Source organism: Erpetoichthys calabaricus, chromosome 8, assembly GCF_900747795.2.
Source record: "Erpetoichthys calabaricus chromosome 8, fErpCal1.3, whole genome shotgun sequence".
Lineage (NCBI taxonomy): Eukaryota > Metazoa > Chordata > Cladistia > Polypteriformes > Polypteridae > Erpetoichthys > Erpetoichthys calabaricus.
The window spans coordinates 88066335-88085688 of record NC_041401.2 but is presented as its reverse complement, the minus strand read 5'-3'; the positions used below and the strand labels follow the sequence as shown (position 1 = coordinate 88085688).

The 19354-nt window shown below is 37.5% G+C and overlaps 1 protein-coding gene across 2 annotated transcripts in view; it reads left to right on the top strand.

Moving 5' to 3' along the window:
- The window catches only part of brip1 (BRCA1 interacting helicase 1), a 212975-nt gene extending 198589 nt beyond the window's left edge, over nt 1-14386 (top strand). For both annotated transcript variants that reach the window (XM_028807058.2, XM_028807059.2), the window contains exon 20: nt 12912-14386. In XM_028807058.2, the coding sequence (XP_028662891.2) occupies nt 12912-13822 (911 nt within the window). In that variant the 3' untranslated portion in view covers nt 13823-14386. The remainder of the gene's footprint in view (nt 1-12911) is intronic.
- Nucleotides 14387-19354: the final 4968 nt, after the last annotated feature.

Genomic DNA, 19354 nt, shown 5'->3' with positions numbered 1-19354 from the left:
TATGTATTATATTAAAAGAAAATTACAGGAAAGCCTCTTTTCTCTATAAACCATATAGTAACATGGGTTTGTGTGATGTAATTGGTCTGCGGCTCTGAATGAAAGGCCAGTTTTTAAATAATCCATTTGGCTGTGTCAGTCTCCATGGGCACGATCGTGCAGCCGCGGGAAGTTGATGAGGTAATTGGAGCGAGTCACACCTGCACGTGAGGGCGCGATAGTTCTTAGTTGCTTAACACTAGAATCCCTGAAGCCTACGAAAAACTTGTAATCCTGGCCTACCTTAAATCCCTTTGCACCTCTCCATCAGCATCTTTTGTTTTGTAAATGTGTCAATCAGCACAAGCAGCCTGCTACGCGAGTGACTCTCCACACTAGTGTTTAGATCTAGACGTTGTATGTGCCCAGTCCACCTGCAGCTATAGACTCTACAGTATGCAATAGACTCTTCACACTTGTGTTTAGATCTGGACGGTATATGTGGCCAATCCACCTGCAGAGTGGAAACACTAGTGTGGTGAAACGCTCGTGTACTGAAGAGTCTTTAGCTGCAGGTAGAAGCTGCTGTTGCACTTTTCATGTACTTTATCAGCATGCCCATGTCGATCAAACACAGGAAGCTCTGCAGTCTACTTGTGACTTTACGCTGTAGGAAGATAAGTAAATAAATCAAGGTAAATAGATAAATAACAAATAAGATTTAGTAGCAGGATGATGCCCAACCTCTTGCTGCATCCAAACGGTTGCATCTTTCACCTTTATGCCTGGTGCAGCTGAGTTGTTCTTGCGTGTGAATTGACGTTTCTTGCGGGGAGGGCTTCTATTCTCTTTCTGCGATGTAGAACCCTCCTCGTCTGAGGGGAGCGTGAACATGACTGAGAGAATCTTCTTCTTCTTCTTTTGGCTGCTCTCGTTAGGGGATAAAAACTGAATTTAAAAAAAAAAATGTTAACTTTTATAAGTACCATAAATTTACACCAGCTGTTACAGACTCAAATCAGATGTATGTTTTTATTCCATAATAGTAACAATAAGACCAGCTCACTACTCAAAAGGGTCGGGCTCAAAATCGAACCGGCGACCTCATGATTAGAAGACAACAGTTCTCTCCGCTGCACCACGCAAGCTGTCATATCATGTTGTGTCAGTGTCATACCCTAACCGGATTTCTTTTTCTACGGTTATATTCTTGAATAAAAGAGCACTTGTTTTGTTATACTTGTACCTTTTGCGAAAGTGTTTATTTGATATTTGGACTTCATTCTTTAGTCATTATACACTTCATGTCTACATTTTGTCAGTTATTACTAAAATATAAAAAACATTTCTTTTTTAGCTTTTGTGCTCAACAATTCCTGCCTCGCATTTCATCCTGCATTTACACAGATCGCTGTAGACACGGAACACACATGAAATGTATGTGTTCCAAATGACAATATATTTTTTACCCTATTCAACACCAGGCACTTCACATGCAGATAAAGAGTCTTGGCTTGAGCTGGGATAACTTTTTGCCTGAGGAGAGCTCCGTTGAGAGGGGGGATGGGATAGCAGGCTGCTTGCTGCTTGTGCTGATCGACACATTAACAAAACAAAAGACGCTGATGGAGAAGTGCGAAGGGATTTAAGGTGGGTCATGATTACAAGTTTTTCGTAGGCTTCAGGGATTCTAGTGTTAATTGGCTTCTTGCGGTGTGTGACTGAGGCACTGCTCCGATGGAGCCATATAAGTACGGACCAGCACAGGAGAAAGGAGGAAAAGTTAAAAAGAGAATGAAAGAGAGGAAAGGCTTAGAGAGCAAGAGTACGACATTGGGGCAGTGGAAGAGAGTGGATAAGCCAGCCAGTAAAAAGAGAGACGTCAGCATGGTCAGGGGTCCCGTGTGGAGCGAAGGATTGGCGCTTGAGGGACAGATCTAGGAGTGGGTTCCATTGAGGTGGGGTCCTCAGTGGGGATCTGAGGGACGACTACTTGTGCGAGAAGGAAGACAGGTGGACAACCTTGGCTGAGCTGGAGAGACTGGGAAGATGCTGTGTTTGGCTGATGTGGCTCCAATGTCTGCTGCAGGTTTTTTGTCTTGTTTTAGCCTTGTTTTAAACACTTGGATTTTACCTTTTATGGATTATTTATTGGAGCACTTTGGAGAACTGCACTATGGACACTGTTTTGATTTTGATTTTGTTTTGGTTTAGTGTTTTTAATTAAAGGAACTTGCACCTTTTGCACCATCCCCTTGCTCTTAGTGTGAATTGTTCTCATTTACCAAGCTCATCCGGGTACATTACCGATGGTGTTGGGTTTGAGAGGCTCCCAGAAGTAAGGTGAGAGCATGGAACCAGACCCGCATTGTCACAGTTTGGTTGTCAAAATCACATCTAAATACACCACAAGATTTTTTTAATCAAGTTTCTGTTTGCAGATGTGACCAAAGTGGAGTTATTTGGTCATTATACACACTGACATTTTTTTGCAAAACTCAATCACAAAGCATTACCGCTAGAGCCTCATACTAACCGTCAAGTATGAAGATGAAGTAGTGATGATTTAGGTCTATTTGACAGAAAAAGGGTCAGATCTCTGGATCGCTTAGTCGACTATATATTCCTGTTTACACAAAATTAATCAAGAGAAATATGTGAAATAATATGTCTGTCAGTTAAAGCATGTCAAATATTTGATCACAAAACAGTAAAAAGATTCTGAGTGCACCAACCAATCTATTTGAATTTATAACAATGGCTCAAAAAAATAAGCTTTTGGAATGTCCAAGTCAAAGTTCACCTCAGATCAAATGATTATGATGCTAAGCATAAACAAATACCTTAAGGTACCCAGTAACCTGAAGCAGTGTTGTATTGTGCAGTAGAGACAGTTTTTCCATATACAATGTAAGAGACTGATAATTTAATACAGAATACATTTAATTCAAGTTGTTACTTCTAAAGGCTGGTTTTACAAGCTACTGAATCATAATCTATATGTACCTTTTTTCCCTAATACTGCACTGCATACTGTATATTTCTGCTTAATAAATGATGAAAAAATAAGATCTAATGTATGTCACTTGATGTTAGATTTTTCTAAATTTATGAATACAAGAGGATTGTTAATTGGTATTTCCTCCATGTATTAAAAGGCCTGCATTTCAGACACTTCCATTCATTACTACTGTTTTAATGTTTTACATTTTGAAACGGGTCTCTTGTTGAACTCATCAACCATTATGATTCTAATATTTAAACCCGGAGTTATCTATAATCAGTTAACCTAATAAACTGCTTCACCTGTTAACACTCTCTCCCCTTTCTGCAATGTTTAGCTCAATTCTTTTCTTTTATTGATAGCAATATCTCTATACTTTTGTTTTACTTCTCACTGTCATAAAGTTATGCTTTGTACCTGCAATAGTTTCTGCATTGACTTAAAGGCTCCCACCACAGCAGGGTCTCACTGTAAACTAAAGTAGATTTCACTCTACTGTGACTCCTTTGTTGACATTCTCCATTGCATACAGTAATATTGTTTACAGGTTCAGAAATAGTAATTGTAAACGTGAATGATATCATTGTCATCTCGTACAATTTCTCCTATTTCTTTTCACTGGTCTTTCTCCATTCTATGTATATCTGAGTAATAAATCTTCTCTAGCTTCAGTAACACCCAATCCCAACCCCCAATCCAAATGTTTCTTTCTTGTCTTACTGTTTTCTTTTGATTTACTCTGTTAAAAGTACAGAATTGAATTACTGGCAAAATAGCAAATGTGTAATATGATCTTCAGATATATAGGCTAGTATTGGCAAATGTGTAATACAATCAGCAAATGTGTACAGTGGGATTCACAACCGAGCAACAAATCAGTGAATGAGTAATATGATTGGCAGTTGTGTATCTCACCATATTACATGATAGTACTTTGTTTTTGTCAGTGTCCTACTGCATTCTTTACTTGACTTCCAAGGTATTATGGAATAGTACTTTATGTTGCATTTATAAAATCTTCTTTAAGCTTACAAACTTTTTAAAGCCTGTAATGGAACACATGTTTCCCTGCTTGTATGAAAATGAGTATACACAGCAGATAACGTGTTCATAAAAAATGATTTCAAAGCCTGAGCAGTGTAGCAGATAAGCGTGTTGTCCACCCCTCGAACCCTCAGGTACCACTCTTCGGACCAGGTGAAAGTATAATAATAATAACTTTTTATTTTGTTATTATAGTGTGCACAAAGCACCCTCCACTCCACACTCATTAACCAATACAATAAACAATTCTCTAACAAACCAATCCTCCTCGCCCAGACACTTTGCCACCCTACCTCCCAGCTCAGCTCAATGTCTGGGCTCACCCAGAGTCCTTTTAAAGCCCCTGACCCGGAAGTGGCTCTAAGCCAAACCCACAAGTCCGTTTTCCTTCCGGGTCAGGGCAAAGTCCTTTTCTTCATCCCGGGAGCACATCGCTTCCTCCAGTCACGTGACTGGGATGCACTCCCGGGTTATAGGGCATGCCAGCGCCTACTAGCCCCCCTACAGCGACTCCTGGCGGCCCCCAAGGTATCCAGCAGGGCTATGTCAAAACACTACAAAGTCCATGAGGCCCTGCTGGAACTCGGGGCACCAATATGCTGTCCGGAGGGCTCCTCCTAGCGGCCTGGGGGTGAGGGCCGGACTGGAAAGCCGGCAATCCTCCACAGCAGTTACTTGTTGGTCTTTAAAAACAACACATTTGAGGATTATTAGTATAGAGCAAATATCTCTTTATTGGTGGTAAAAGTTTCTACGTGTTAACAGCTTAATGTTGTATAAATGCCAATTGATGTCCTATGTAAAAATCCAAACAAAAATTATGTGGCTTCTCTTCCAAGGTGGCAGTGGTTAATAAAGAGTGTGGTGCAGACATTAGATCAGTGTCTTTCAACCTTTATGGCCTTGAGACCCAGTTTTACCTATCTATTTTCATTGATGACCCCATTGGGAAATCAAAGTGCCAGAGTTTGGGTCCCTCATTGTGAAACGAGCATGCTTTGAAAAATCTGCACATATATAATGCTGCTCATTGGTGGCTGTGGTTCTTTTTTAATGAACCTGTGAACCACACAGTAGTTGAGAAACCCTGTATTAGATAACATTCCAATAATCAATAACAAATAGATAAAAATCATAAAATTATACACATTCTAAATTAGAGAGTGTTGGTTTTTTATTTTTGATTTGTTCTAGAATCAAAGCTAATTAGCTGATGTCAAAAATAATTAAGGGGTAACAAAAATGTACCTAATTTAACTGGTTTGTTCTCAAGTCATCAGTGCATACATAGATTTTATTATAATCTGTATATAAACATAACGCAGGAAAAATATTAAGTTATAACATCATTACCTGTATTGTAACTGGTGGATGTAACAAAGAAAAAATTATCATCTTTAGCCCAGAGTTTGCATATTAGTATATCCATTTCCAGCACCAATGCAGACTGAGAGAATGATGATCAATTGAAGAAGTTGTACTGAACAATGTAATTTGGATCCCACATTTGCAAGTCATGGTCTAAGATGTGACCTGGACATTTTTGTGGGTTGTTGCATCATTGTAGATGATGAAAAGCCCTTATATTATTGTGGCAATGACCAGTCAGCTGATCTGCTGCTCGTCTGGTGATGATTATGAAAGCATTCCTGTAACCAGCATTTCTGGCAGCATTCTGTGTTCATGTTGTAGGTGCCCCAGTATTCCAGGCTAAACACCAAAAAATGCAGTTGCATTGGATCAAGGAATACAGAGTTCTCACTTGAGGACTACAAAACCATATTCTGATATGTTACATCTCTGTCACGACAAACTAACTCTGAAAATCTCAAGTCTGTGGAGCTATTTTATTTGGATGTCAGCAGTGAAGGGTAATAATACCAGTGTTGTAGTAGAAGACTATAACTTTGTGGCACTCACTGAGCTCTGAGTCATATCAAAAACTATGTTTCAATGTTAAAAAATATATGAACTTTATTGTCAGTTAGAGGCATTCCTCTGGGCAGGAGAAATCCATCTACAAGTGGATTTTTTCTGAAGCCAAATGGCCCATGCTAGAAAACTACGAAATCATGGCCTAGTTCCTAGAACATAACGTTCAATTCAGCCTGATGCAGTTATGTCCTCACTTAATAGATACAGGAGAATGTAGGGTGAAATGACACCTTTTATTGGCTAACTAAATAGATTACAAATTCAAGCTTTCGAGGCAGCTAAGGCCCCTTTTGAATCCCATCATGAATCATTTGAATAAGTCTGAACAAACTATTTATAGAAGGGATCAAGGGCCAGATAATTTTCAAATATAATGGGATACATTGGTATTGAAATATGCTGGATAATGTATCCTATCCCAATGTGCTACCCTTTTATTTCCATGAGTTTATGCCTCAGATAAATACAGGCTGCACTGGGGGCCAATGAAGGACAAGTTGTTTAAGTGCATTGTTAGGATTAATATGCATTTCTCGTGACCCAGATGTTGTGTCCTGTCTTTTTTGTTTGCAGAGTGATTCTGGTTTTCATTGTGTTAATAAAATAACAAATACTATAAATTCTAGTAGTAAATGCTAAGGAAAATCATTGCCTTCTGTCTGTTATGGAAAGGTTAAGATATTAGCTTTATTTGTTGGCTGTGACATGGTAGAAAAGTTTGTATGCTGCAGGGTATAATCCATGGTTCAAAAACTACATCTCAGGCTGATTTCATTAAACTCAATGCTTTGCTAGATTTAGAAGTAGAATGAGCTGCAGACCTTCACAAGCTTTACCAATGATAGCCGGATGTCAGAATTACCAGAATTCTCTGTTAGGTAGAAGACCAGGGGCTGAACATATACAGCTCTCTTGCTCAACAGAAAGTCTGCCCCCCCTGAAAACACTGGGAAAAGGAACACCTACCATAACCAAAAGCTGTCTCAGTAAGTGATATGCTAGATATCCTAGGAATTGGGATATTCCTTAGGATTTCCTTCATCTCTCTCCATTAGAAATGCAGCCCTTTTTATCAGTTTGTTGAGGGGATGTGGGATCCATGAATCCTGCCAATGATTGTAGGTTTCTTCTAGGGGTCATCCCTCTCCTGCGTACCATAATGTGAATTATGAACAAGTTCTGACACCAGACCATATTATACTCAAATTGTGCTGAGGTATTCTGCCCAGACTATTGAAGATTTCACCAAAGAATAAACAATACTGTCATCAAGGTAGAGAAAATGAACTGAGAGGAGAATGAGGAACAAAAAGTTCTTAATCATAGTGCCAGAAAAGTATCTTTGTAAACTCCCGGATAATTTTCCTGATGCTCATAGCCTTCTTTAGGCTATGTTGTTGGAGTAATTTCATCCTTAGCAGTTGCCATGTCAAGGGGACCTAAACACTGTAATCCTACTTCATAGCCCATGCCCCATTAGTCCATGAGTTAGTGGCCTTTTGGTTACTAAGCTATGGTGCTTATGATCTACACAACCTTATAGCATGTCAGTTTTAATCTTTAAGCATAACAGATGGGATCCCCAAAAGCTACGCAATGCAGGCAACAAAAATTATTTACCTTAAAGAATTTGATCTCCAAAGAAGAGAGCACAAGATAGCAAATTATGTCTGTATCTGTTATGCATGGTTTTGTTGTGGAAAGTATTTTGGGAACACCTCTCCTTAAAATATAAATTTATTTTTATATGTGCAGATTCATTTTAATGAGGATCCACAGCATAATGTTTAATTTTCTGTCAATACTTTAGTTTGCTTTTCCTTATACTTACCAGCAATAGGGGATACACAGTTGACAGTGGCAATGTGCTAACTACACCTAGGACCACAGTTCACTACATTATTGTCAATCTTTTTTTTTAGAGTTTATCCAGGAATGACTATCACTGTAGCCTTCCTGTTAGGAGTATTCCTCCTCCCTCACCTCTAATTCACCATGCTAAGAAAGAATACGGTTCCCAGCTCTTGACAGAAAAATTGAGCAAATGTGCAAGCAGGAAAACCGGCTGTAATAAATTTTAATCTTTAAGCATAATTCAAATAGACATTGCCATAAATGTAATGCAGTGTACATCATAGAGACTGGTACTGCTAGATGATTACTTTTTCCAAGCAGCTCAGATTTTCTGTTGCTTTAGGTGCTGGGTATAACTCGGAGCATTTTTGGTTTGACTTCCCACCACACACACCATTCCTGATGTCTTCTTTCTGATCAGCTCTGTTACTGATCCGGTAGACTCCTGTATTTACAATTATGAACTTTTCAACATGCTAGTAGATCTGTATCACTGTCTGTATTGGATAGCTGTCACAACTAGATAGATCTGTCCTTTTAGAGGAGGCTAACATGGTGCCTGGTTATAGTGAGTTGCTGATGTTGTAACTCTAGTGGCAAATTTGGTCAGAGAATATGTTGGGATCAATACATCAGATTTAACAGAAAGGTCATAAACAAGAAGGTCAATAAATGGGTTTCTTTCACTAAGTATATTTTCTTTTTTTTTATGTTGATATGCTCTCTATTACTGAAGCTGTACGTTTCTGTAGTTCTCTTCTTATTTAAAAAAAAAAACACACACCTTAGTGTTGCATGAACAGAGGGCAGCTCAGTAACATCAGTGATATTACTGAGCAAAAACTCAGCAGAAATATCTGAGTTTATATTATTTGTAAGAACTAATGGTTCACAAATTGAATATAGCCATTTATCCAAGCTATGATTAATTGGGCTAAATTCAAACCAACATGGTGTGGTAAACAAATTTTCTCATTCAGCTTTACCAAACATGTTTTCTCCATAAAAAATTAATATTGTGTGATTGGTGGCTTTTGTTATGATGCTAAAGATAGAAATAACTATTTAAATAAATTGATCAACTCTGTATCCAAGCCTTGCATGGAACAGGGATATTGGGACCTGCTGCTGAAGCCAAGCTTAGGAATGGATTTTGCCAGTGAACACTTGTTAGCCAGGTGACCCTTCGAGACCAGTTGGGTACAGTCAGTCAGATGATAGTCAGGTGCAATACCAGTCTGGTGAGATACATAGAGTGGGACAGATCCAAGTATGTGCGACCTGGGCAAAGGAAACTATCTCTTGCTACATTACTTTTCTGCTGGGGAAAGAGGTGAAACTTTTGCAGGAATGTGAAAAGTGTGGACTAGCTATAGGCAGACCCAACTCTTCATACAGGATTAGTTATTGAAGTTACCCCATGGGCGAGCCACGAAGAGGGTATTGGAATACTCTCAAGTCCCTAGCTGTGTACTGTACAGTTGTAGTTTGTTCCATTAAACAAGATGATTGTCTCAATGAGACATTAAATTGCAGAGAAATTGCTTATTGTTTTGTTTATATGCAGCAAACAACTGTTCAGAGTATTTAGTAATTTTGGAAACATTGGATCAGGTGCTAAAAATTAGTACAATGTTCTGATTTTGTCATCCTACTGGGAGACTTAAGTGCTCACATGGAGAATGACAGAGATACCTGGAGGGGTGTTAATGGGAGAAATGGCATGTCTTATTTCAATCTAAGCAGTGAATTCTTACTGGATTTCTGTGCTAGTCATGGATTGCCCAAAACAGACACCATAATTCAATACAATGTAGCTTATAAAAGGACCTTAGACAGAATGATCTGTGATTAACTTTGTAGTTGTGTTTTCTAAACTACGATAATATACTGTGGACACTCAGTAAAAAGAGGTACTGAGGTGTCTAAAGATAACTGTTAGTAAGTTGTCCTAGACAGATGTTGTGAATGCTGAATAGACCAGAAAGACCTAGAACTTGTGCTGAACACTCATGGGAAATTGTCAAGTTGAAGAAAGAGACATTCCATGCAAAGTAGGCAGCAGAGTCACCATAAACAACTGAGACGAACCAGCAGTGCAGAAATGTGGCAGATGCAGCAGTGGCTAAAGTGAATGCCCATATGCTGGTTTCATTTGATGAGATCATGAAGAATGACTTTCGGGTGGAAAATTATAATTGACTCACAAAGGATAGACAGAATGTTACACTGACTTTTCTTAGCACAATGGGGACACTTTGACCTCAGTTGTGAATTTTCTCTAGAGGTGACTTTAAAGAACTCCTAAATCTAGTGGATACATTCTCTTCGGAAGAGGTGTTGCCAAACCCATTGTTTTGGGTTGGATTTATGTGGCTGAGGTGAGAAAGAAATCACCATACTGGTAAGGGCATAGGTGTGGATGAGATCAGACTGAAAATGCTGAAAAATACTGAATATTGTGGTTTTCTTTTGGTTAATGCTTCTTTATAGATTTGCATGGAAGAAAAAGACAACAGTGCCTTAGAGCTAGAAGACTTGTATGGTGTGACCATGTTTAACTATGGGAGCAAGAGGGTATGCTACACCCAGTGATCATACCTTTGTGCCTACCTGGAAAAGCCTATACTAGCCTACTGAAATGGAGATTCAAAATTAACAATATAGATTCCATTCCAGCCGTGAAACATTAAGGAGTCTCCTTGTCCTTGAGCAGATCTTTAAGAAGCCAAGGGAATTTGGGAGTCCTGTTAATATATGATTTGTGGACTTTTAAAAAGCTTATGACCATGTAACCTGTGGTATTGTGTGAAAAGTGCTATATAAGTATTAGATTCTGGGGCTTCTGCCTTGTGACAGTTAGTCCCAGCCTAGCAAAATTTCACTTGAAATTAAGTCAAGACCATTTAATGTTGGCTTTGGAATTTTCCAAGGGCACATCTTGTCTCCTTTCCTGTGTGATGTGGTTTGAATGAGAATAAGGACCTCAACCAGATTAACTGTTTCTCTGGACTGAGATGGCCCAGTGAAAGTGTTTTGGGCATGTACTTGGAAGGTACCCTAGATGTTTCCCATGGGAGGTATACTGGGCAGAGCCCACTGGGAGAAGACCAGGTTTAGACCCAGGGCAAAATAGAGATCATGTGTTTACATTTTCCATAGAATGTATTGGTGTTTCGCAAGAAGGTCTGGAGAATGTTAATTTGGAGAGGGAAGCCTGGTGAGCTCATGTCAGTATGTTGCTTAGGAGTTCCCAGAATGTCAATCAGCACTTTAAATGACATAACTTTGTTAGATCAGTTCTTATATTGATTTTTTTTTGTGCACTGTGTCACAGAAAGTGGCATTGTGTTAGACAACTCAAAATGAACATTAAGCAAGCCCCTTCCATAATTGTAGGTATGTTGTAAATAAGTATAATGAAAGATCAAGTTTATTTGAGTGAACAGTACAATTGCATTATTGTCTTTAAAAACTTTGCTTAGAATTCAGAAAAATGTTAAACTTTCACTGAATAAAGTTCATTTTTTACTGTAATTTTTTTAATTGTTTAATCAGATGATCAATAAGGTAATAAAGTACTTAACCCTTGCAAGAGGCACTCTTTAAAACCATCATAGTAAAATTATATATCTGTTGTTTCTTTCTTATGACTTACAGTGCCCTACATAATATTTGGGCACAAAGATGCATTTTTCCTTGACTTAACCCTGTTCTCCACAGTTTAAAATTACAAATTAAATAATTTAGACTTGATTAAAGTGCATACTGTAGACTTCAATTGAAGAGTGTTTGCATACATTTCAGTCATACAATATAGAAATTCTAAAACTATTTCTATATGCACCCTATATTTAAGGGCACCATAATGTTTGGGACATAGCAATGGTAAGTATACTTTTTTGCATATCCCTTGCATGCAATGGACCAGGTGCTAAGTACCTTTTCTGGTGATGTTCTGCCAAGCCTCTAATACAGCCATCTTCAGCTCCTTGTTTTGTAGTCCTGGCCCCTTACATTTTCTCTTTTGCATTTGGAAGGCATGTTCAATTGAATTAAAATCAGGTGACTGGCTTGGCCATTCACAAATTTTCCATTTTCTAGCTTTGAAAAGCTGTATTGCATTAATAGTACATTTTAGACCATTATCTTGATGTTCTGGGGGCATTCACTGGAACTTGAACAAATAAGGTGTTTTTGTACACCTCAGAATTCATTGTACGACTGCCGTCTGCAGTTCCATCATCAAAAAAGATAAGTGTTCCAGTACCTGTGGCAGCCATACATGCCCAAGCCACTAAACACCCCCCACCATGTTTAACAGATCTGGTGGTAAGCTATGCATCTTGGGCAGTTCCTTTTTGTCTCTTACCGTCACACTGATACAGATTAATCTTTATCTTGTCTGTCCACAAGATCTTTTTCAGAATTCTGCAGCTTGCAGTGTGGTCTCTGTATTTATGGTCATGAAGTGTTCTACAGATAGTAGTCTCTGACACATGCACATCTGCCTCCTGAAGACTGTTTCTGATCTGCCTGATCTGTTAGACAGACGTTTGGGGCTTTTTCTTTACTATAGTGAGGATTTTTCTGTTATTGGCAGTGGAGGTTTTCCTTGGCCCACCATTCCCTTTGCGATTACTGAGCTCACTAGTGCATACTTTCTTCTTAATGATATTCCAGACAGTTGGTCTAAGTTAATCCTAAGGTTTTACCGATGTCTCTAATGATTTTATATTTGATTTTCAGGCATCATAACGGCTTCTTTGGTTTTCATTGGTACATTTCCTGTCCTCATGTTGAACAATGGCAACTACAGACTCCAAAGGGTAGCCTAGTTATCTTATGTCTGCACTAATGAAGCACTGAAACACACCTGAGTAATCACAAAAACCTATGACTCCATTTGTCCCAAATGTTATGGTGCTCTGAAATGGGCAGACCATGTAGAAAAAGTGTTGTCATTATTAAATGGTGTGACCGAAATGTATGCAATACCCCTTAAGTAAAAATTGTGCGATGTGGACTTAAATCATGTCTGAAGTCTATCGGTAACCAAGGCATTTACATTGTTTGTTTTTTTTAATTGAAACAGTTAAGCAAGAACCTGAATGTTATGAGGCTCCATCTTCATTCTCTGTGTTGAGATCCAGTGGGCTTCAGTCCATAGGAAGAACTGCTGAAAATAAAAAATGCTTAGACGAGGAGGAAATGTCCACCAGCACCAGACAGATGTCCACTGACCACTTTTTCAACAACCCTTTAACATCGACACCAACGCCTTTGACATTTAGAAAACCTCTCTTTCATTCAAAGTGGATAAAAAAAAAGGATGAAGACGAGCATGAAAAGAATGCTGCTGATGTAGATATGCAGAGTGAGATATCTGTTATAAGTATGGATACAGTTTCAGCAGCTGTTGAAAGAAAACAGAAAATACAAGTTGATGAATTCCAGAGTCATTTCAAAGACAATTGTATCCTGGAATGTTCCACGGTAAAGGAGCAAGTAAGCGTGCCTTCCTTTGAAGCTACTGAAACGTCTTTTGCAGAGATATCTCAGGATGCTGAAAATGAGGACGATCAAAGCATTTACTTCACTCCTGAGCTGTTTGACATGGAAGAGAGCAAATTAGAGAAAGATCAAATAGAAGAGGGCTCTGTAGCAGGCTTGGAAGTCAAAGGTTCTGACATTGAAATATTTTCTGTAGACCAGCAGTGTAAGCCACCTTTTTCAGACTTAAACAAAGTTTGTGTTTCAACAGAAGATAATTTTCATGTCAGCAAAGAGAATGAGTTAAACTTAGGTAACAATAAAAGTGACAGAAACAAGGAGCAGATGTCAGGACCAACACTGAACAACTTGGAAAATGAAACACAATTAATTACCAGCAAATGCAACTTATTGGACAGCAGAATAAAATTACCACCAAATGTAGATCAGTCAAGCAAATTAAGGAGGTTGTCAAGATCTAGAAATAAAAAAAAGTTTTTTGTTGACAATTAGTTTTTGCCTCTATTCAGCAAAAGTAATAAGAATCATGCTTATTGACAGGAAGATTAAGTACAATGTTCTGAAGTATGTATAATTTTAGTTCTATCCAGGAGCCTTAATGTCCTTAAATAGCAAGAGATGTCAAATAAGAGGATTTTAAATCTGTGTGTCTTATTGTTTATCATTAAAATGACCTTTTTATATGTTTATTCTCATGCATAATTCTGCAATTATAATGCATAGTGTATGCCTCCAGTTAATATACTTTAAGTCCTGGGGCATTCTCAGAAAAAAAAAAACACATTACAAAATACAAAATTTGTTATTATATTTGTTGTCATCCATTTAAAACTGATTGTCAAAGTATAAATCTCACAGTCATTCTTGGGTATTGTGGCACATTCATTTTTGTAGCATGATTAAATTGCTTTAAGCATTTTTTTCTCAATGATTTTTTCTTTTAAAATAGTTGTAGTAAACAACCCAGGCTATAAAATACATAGAAAATGTGTGAGTATCATGCTTAAGAAGGTGCAAATTTTTCACTTTTTCCTGCAGTTAAAATTTTGGGTTATTTTTTTTCTCTTTTTTAACTTCTATATTACAGTTGTTATGTAATGCTTTAAAATTTAAATTGACTGACTGACTGACTGACAGTTTTCACATTTAATCTATATGCTGCTTTTGATATTCTGAACATCCAGTCATGCTTTGATATCATTTTTGTTTGTAATTTCCAAAAAAAAAGCCTTGCTTTAATGTCCTGTTTTAAATGTATTTATACTGCCAGTGTTTTCATATTAAAAAGATAATCAAGCATATAGATTTTTATTTGATACTTCTAGTATTGTCTCCTTTAGATGAATGTGACAGTTCTGTAAAGAAAATAATGATTAAATGTATGTTTAATGCATGTTTTCAAAACATAAAAAGCATTATTGCATTGTATTATTAACACAAAGGATTGTCATTTTTGGGGCCCATTAGTTGATCATTTTAAACAAACAGTAACGTCCTTTCGTGGTTAAACTAAATTAGATAAATGAGCTTGGTCACTTTTCTATTAACTCAGAAAGAATTACTAATAATGAGTGGATGAGGACACAGGATTTCAATACAGCAGCAGTAACAGGAGAAATAATTTTAGTACACAGTATACTCTTAAAGCAGTAATTTAATTAATGAGCCACAGTCGTCCATTAATGTAATCTGTAATCATTTACGGATGTCAGTACTTAAAAATCATATTTAGACACATACTATTTTGATATCTTTAGCATTAAAATAATAAAGCTTAATAAAAACAACCGGACTGTATTATTCCATTTTATATAAATTTGCAGTGTTTGGCTAAGGCTACTTTGAAATATTCATATTGACCACAGCGCATCTTTAATAGGGCAATCGGAGCATTTACAAATTTTTAGCAGAAAACCTTCTAATGTTTGACAACAAAGTAGGATAGTTCTCAGACACTAATTACAATTTAAAGCAGCAAAGTATATTTTTATATTTAAAATATATAGAGAGTTTAGTATATTTTTTAAGTAGTTTCATATCTCACATCTCAGTTTCTTTTTTGCCTAAATGGTCCAAAGAGAGCAATGCCATGGATGACAAAGGATAAAAATCTTTATCCCAGTTCACTAAGCACTTAACAATTCATTACTCCTTGCAAAGAGCACCCTTTGAATAGACTGCCAACATTTTTCACTTCTTCATCTTACAGCTTTTGAAGATATAAGATGAGCAAGTCAAAGTCCCACACCTGTAGCTCTTACAAAGAAATCTGTCATCACTCTTGCATTAATCATTAGTTGCTTTATATACAGTAAATGGAACTGTTTCAATACTGGTTTGGGGATCACTTCAGTACAGTAAGATGTTTGGAATGCATTTCACATGAAGCTGACTTTTGTTTCATTGTGTTTTGTTTGTATATTTCTGTAAAGTTGATTTACAGTACAAAGATTTTATATTTAAAGTGGTATTATATTGTCAGTCATTTTCTATTCCAGCTACCATGGGGTGCAAGGCAGGAACAAACCCTGGAATGGGCGCCAGTTCATCACTGGGCGAACACACCCACCCAACCACACCCTAGGGTCAATTTAGTATTGCCAATCCATCTAACTGTCATCTGTTTGGACTGTGGGAAGAATCTGGAGCACCTAGAGGAAATTCACGCAGACACAGGGAGAACATGCAAACTCCACACAGGGAGCTCTGTGAACCCTGATCTCTTTACTGCAAGGCAGTAGCGCTACCACTGCACCACTCAGTATTATATGCAGTAGTGCAAGTTTTTGAACATCATGCATATTTATTGTGTGACCACAAGGGGGTGTAACTGAGCCCCAAACCTCAAACATAATGTTACCCAACACAGTTTTGGGTTTAAATAAAAATACTCCAGAACAAACAGATTTTGTTCTGGCTTCAGTTGAGTGTCACCCGTTGCCTCCCGACTCTGACTCATCCAGGTGAGGCAGTAAGCTCCTTTTAAGCTGGACCTGGGATTACCTCTGGTGCCACAGTGTGTCCTCTTGGAAGTACTTCTGAGTCATATGGCCAAGATTGAAATGGGTATCTGCACCTGCTGGTTGACATCTCTCCAGGCTGCAAGATCTGAATAGAATAAGCTTGAGAAGTGTCAGTATTAAAGGAAGGCACCAGTGCTTGTGAATTTTAATTGAGTTTCCTGCACTATTTTTTTTAACCTTTTTTTTAATATATAGATGTATTGAATTTTAACCTCCACAGCACCTTTATTTTATTGGATTATTTATTTATTGACATTTTGAGCACTCCTTTTATTGGCCACTTTGATTTTTCAATTGTTTTTAATAAAAGCACTGAGCACCTTCACACTTTCCCCTTGCTTGAATATGTGTGTCCTCATTTACTGGCTCATCCCAGTCATGACTATCGATGGTGTCGGGTTTCAGAGGCTCCCAAAATGGAAGTGGGAGCATGGAGCTGACCCACACTGTTACATATCTATCCAGCAATCTGGGCTCCATTACTGTGCTGTTTGTGTGGAGCTTGCTCAATCTTCCTATGTCTGCATCATTTTTTTTTCCTGTTACTCCAGTTTTCCTCTTATATTCTCAAAGTGAATGATTAAGGGTTGGATGGTGTTCAGTAGTCTGTCCTTTGTTTGTGCAAATAAGGAAAATTTGTCAGTAAGCAATTACATTCCTCAAGACTGTTTACTAAATTAGTAGTTATACGTTTTTCCTCTATTTGCTTTGCAATGTTCAGTTGGTGACTAGCCTTTATAAAAGATACTGTGCGAGAAGACAGCATTACTGTGAAGTGTATTAATAGTACTTGCATGAAGATGTTTACAGTCCAGCACCTCCATATCAAATTATTGGTAATAACTGCAATTTTGTATTTTATTTATAATACAATAAGAGATTAACTGTTGTTTAAAAATGATGAAGTTTATAGAGCACAGCTCACGGAGGAGTAGTTTGGTCCATTATTAATTTGTAAGATTTTTTTCTAGTATGTTGATCCTATGACAATCTGCCTGCAGCGCTGAGTCACATTAGCTGGGATTGCATACAATGTTTACTCTGAAGTGCCTTGTATCTTGAAAGTGGTGTCTACATTTTCTTATTGTGCCTTAGAATTTATTTAGCACAAATACACAACACATTAGAAGCATCGACAATGGTAGTTGTTTTATTATATCCATAGAAATATACAGCACTACTTGGCTTTCCTTTTTATTTGAAATAAGATACTGAACAATGGTGTGCACTGTAGGATGTTTGCTATTGCTGGTTATGGTAAAAATGCATTTCCGTAGACCAGTTTTCACATTTGCAGTAAAGCTTGAAGCTACTTGGCCAGTAAATTCTTATTTTTGTTCAACTGTAAATCATTTTATTATTCCTCACTCAGCTGCTGAAAGGGAAAATATGTGTTTGTGAAGGGACTTTGACCCACTGCCTCTAAATTGTTTTTTTTTTTTTTAACTTTTTTGTAGGTTTTGGTGTCATTAAAGCCTTGTACTTAACAAAAATACTAAGCCCAAAAATGATGTGCAGCCATGGTCAAAGTATAACTACAAATTTTTAAAAAATCAAGCTGTGAGATAGAAGAGATGAGCTTGTGACTGTAATCAAGTCTCCATGCTGATCTTTATGGACATTACTTTGAAGCAATCATATGGCCATGGGGAGGGCATTCCTCACACAAGCGCAACAGTAGTGACATTTATGGGCAGGAGTTAAAAGTTTCTGCAACGTTTAGTTTTATTTTCTTTGTGCCAATATACTGATATGCACGGTATATTATCTAGCTCTTACCTTAAACATAAGAAGACTGTTCTACAGAGATTTAACAACAAGGAGTCTTTTCAGTTGTTCTGATTCATTTAAAAGGTTATTTGGCCCCTTAATTACTGTGTCTCATCTTGGTGGAAAACAGTTTAGTCTTAGTTAAAAAAAAAGGTAACATCATTATAACAGGTTAATTTCAAGATTTATAATAAATTCAATAAAGACTTATATGGAATATTTTAAAGGACTAAGTGCATTTCAAATTTGACAACTCAAGTCGTTGTCTGACTGTATTTTAGTAGTAGAGTTTAAGAAAAAAAATAAAAGGAATTAAGTCAAATCCCCTTACAGGGCCTTTGTGGCACTCACTGAAGATGAAAATGTAACTGATAAAATGGAGAATTGTAAACAGGAAGACAAAATGGATATGAGTGTCAGTAACTGTAGTGCCTATTTTTGTTTCTTTGTTTAATATACATGTATTTGGGTGTGTGTATTTATGTTGTGCCTAGGTTTGCCATATTTCTTGGCAGCATAGAATTGTAAACATGTAACACAGGTTCTGGTTAAAGGGGAAGATTAGAGGAGAATGCTCAGCCTAGAACTTGGTTGTAAGTTGGACTGAGGGCAGGCCAGACCATTACAATTTCTAGTTTATGATTCACAATATTACAGTAATATTCCAAATTGAGTAAAAAATAGAACAATATGCGGACAACAATTTTGGATGATCTGCTGTGGCAACCCCTAACGGGAGCAGCCAAAAAAAGAAGAAGAATGTAGGCAAGTACAATGTGTTACAAGCAAGTAATGATGTGTTATTAATGCATTATATTTTTAAGGTATGCTATAAATATTACTTGACACAAACAGTAATATTTGGTTGTAATAGTATTATTAGTTTGGGAGACAATATTAACCTGGATTTGCTGCATAAATATGAATATCTTTATATATAATCTTCATTTGGATCTTGATCTTTGTTTGTCCGCGAATTCACTGCCTTGTGTGGTGTTCCTGCTGTGTTCAGTAGAGGGCAGTAGTGATGGAGGAGGAGAGGAGGTGAGGGGCAGGATCGTTGGATGAGGTTGGAGTGTGGTGATTAACCCCTTCACCGCCCTCTGCCGGATATATCCGGCACCGTTGTTTTAATGCTAACGCCATACTGCCGGAATTATCCGGCACATTTGCCTGTGGTTATATGAATGCCTGGCAAGTAGTATAACTGACGGTTTGGCGTGGGTATTAT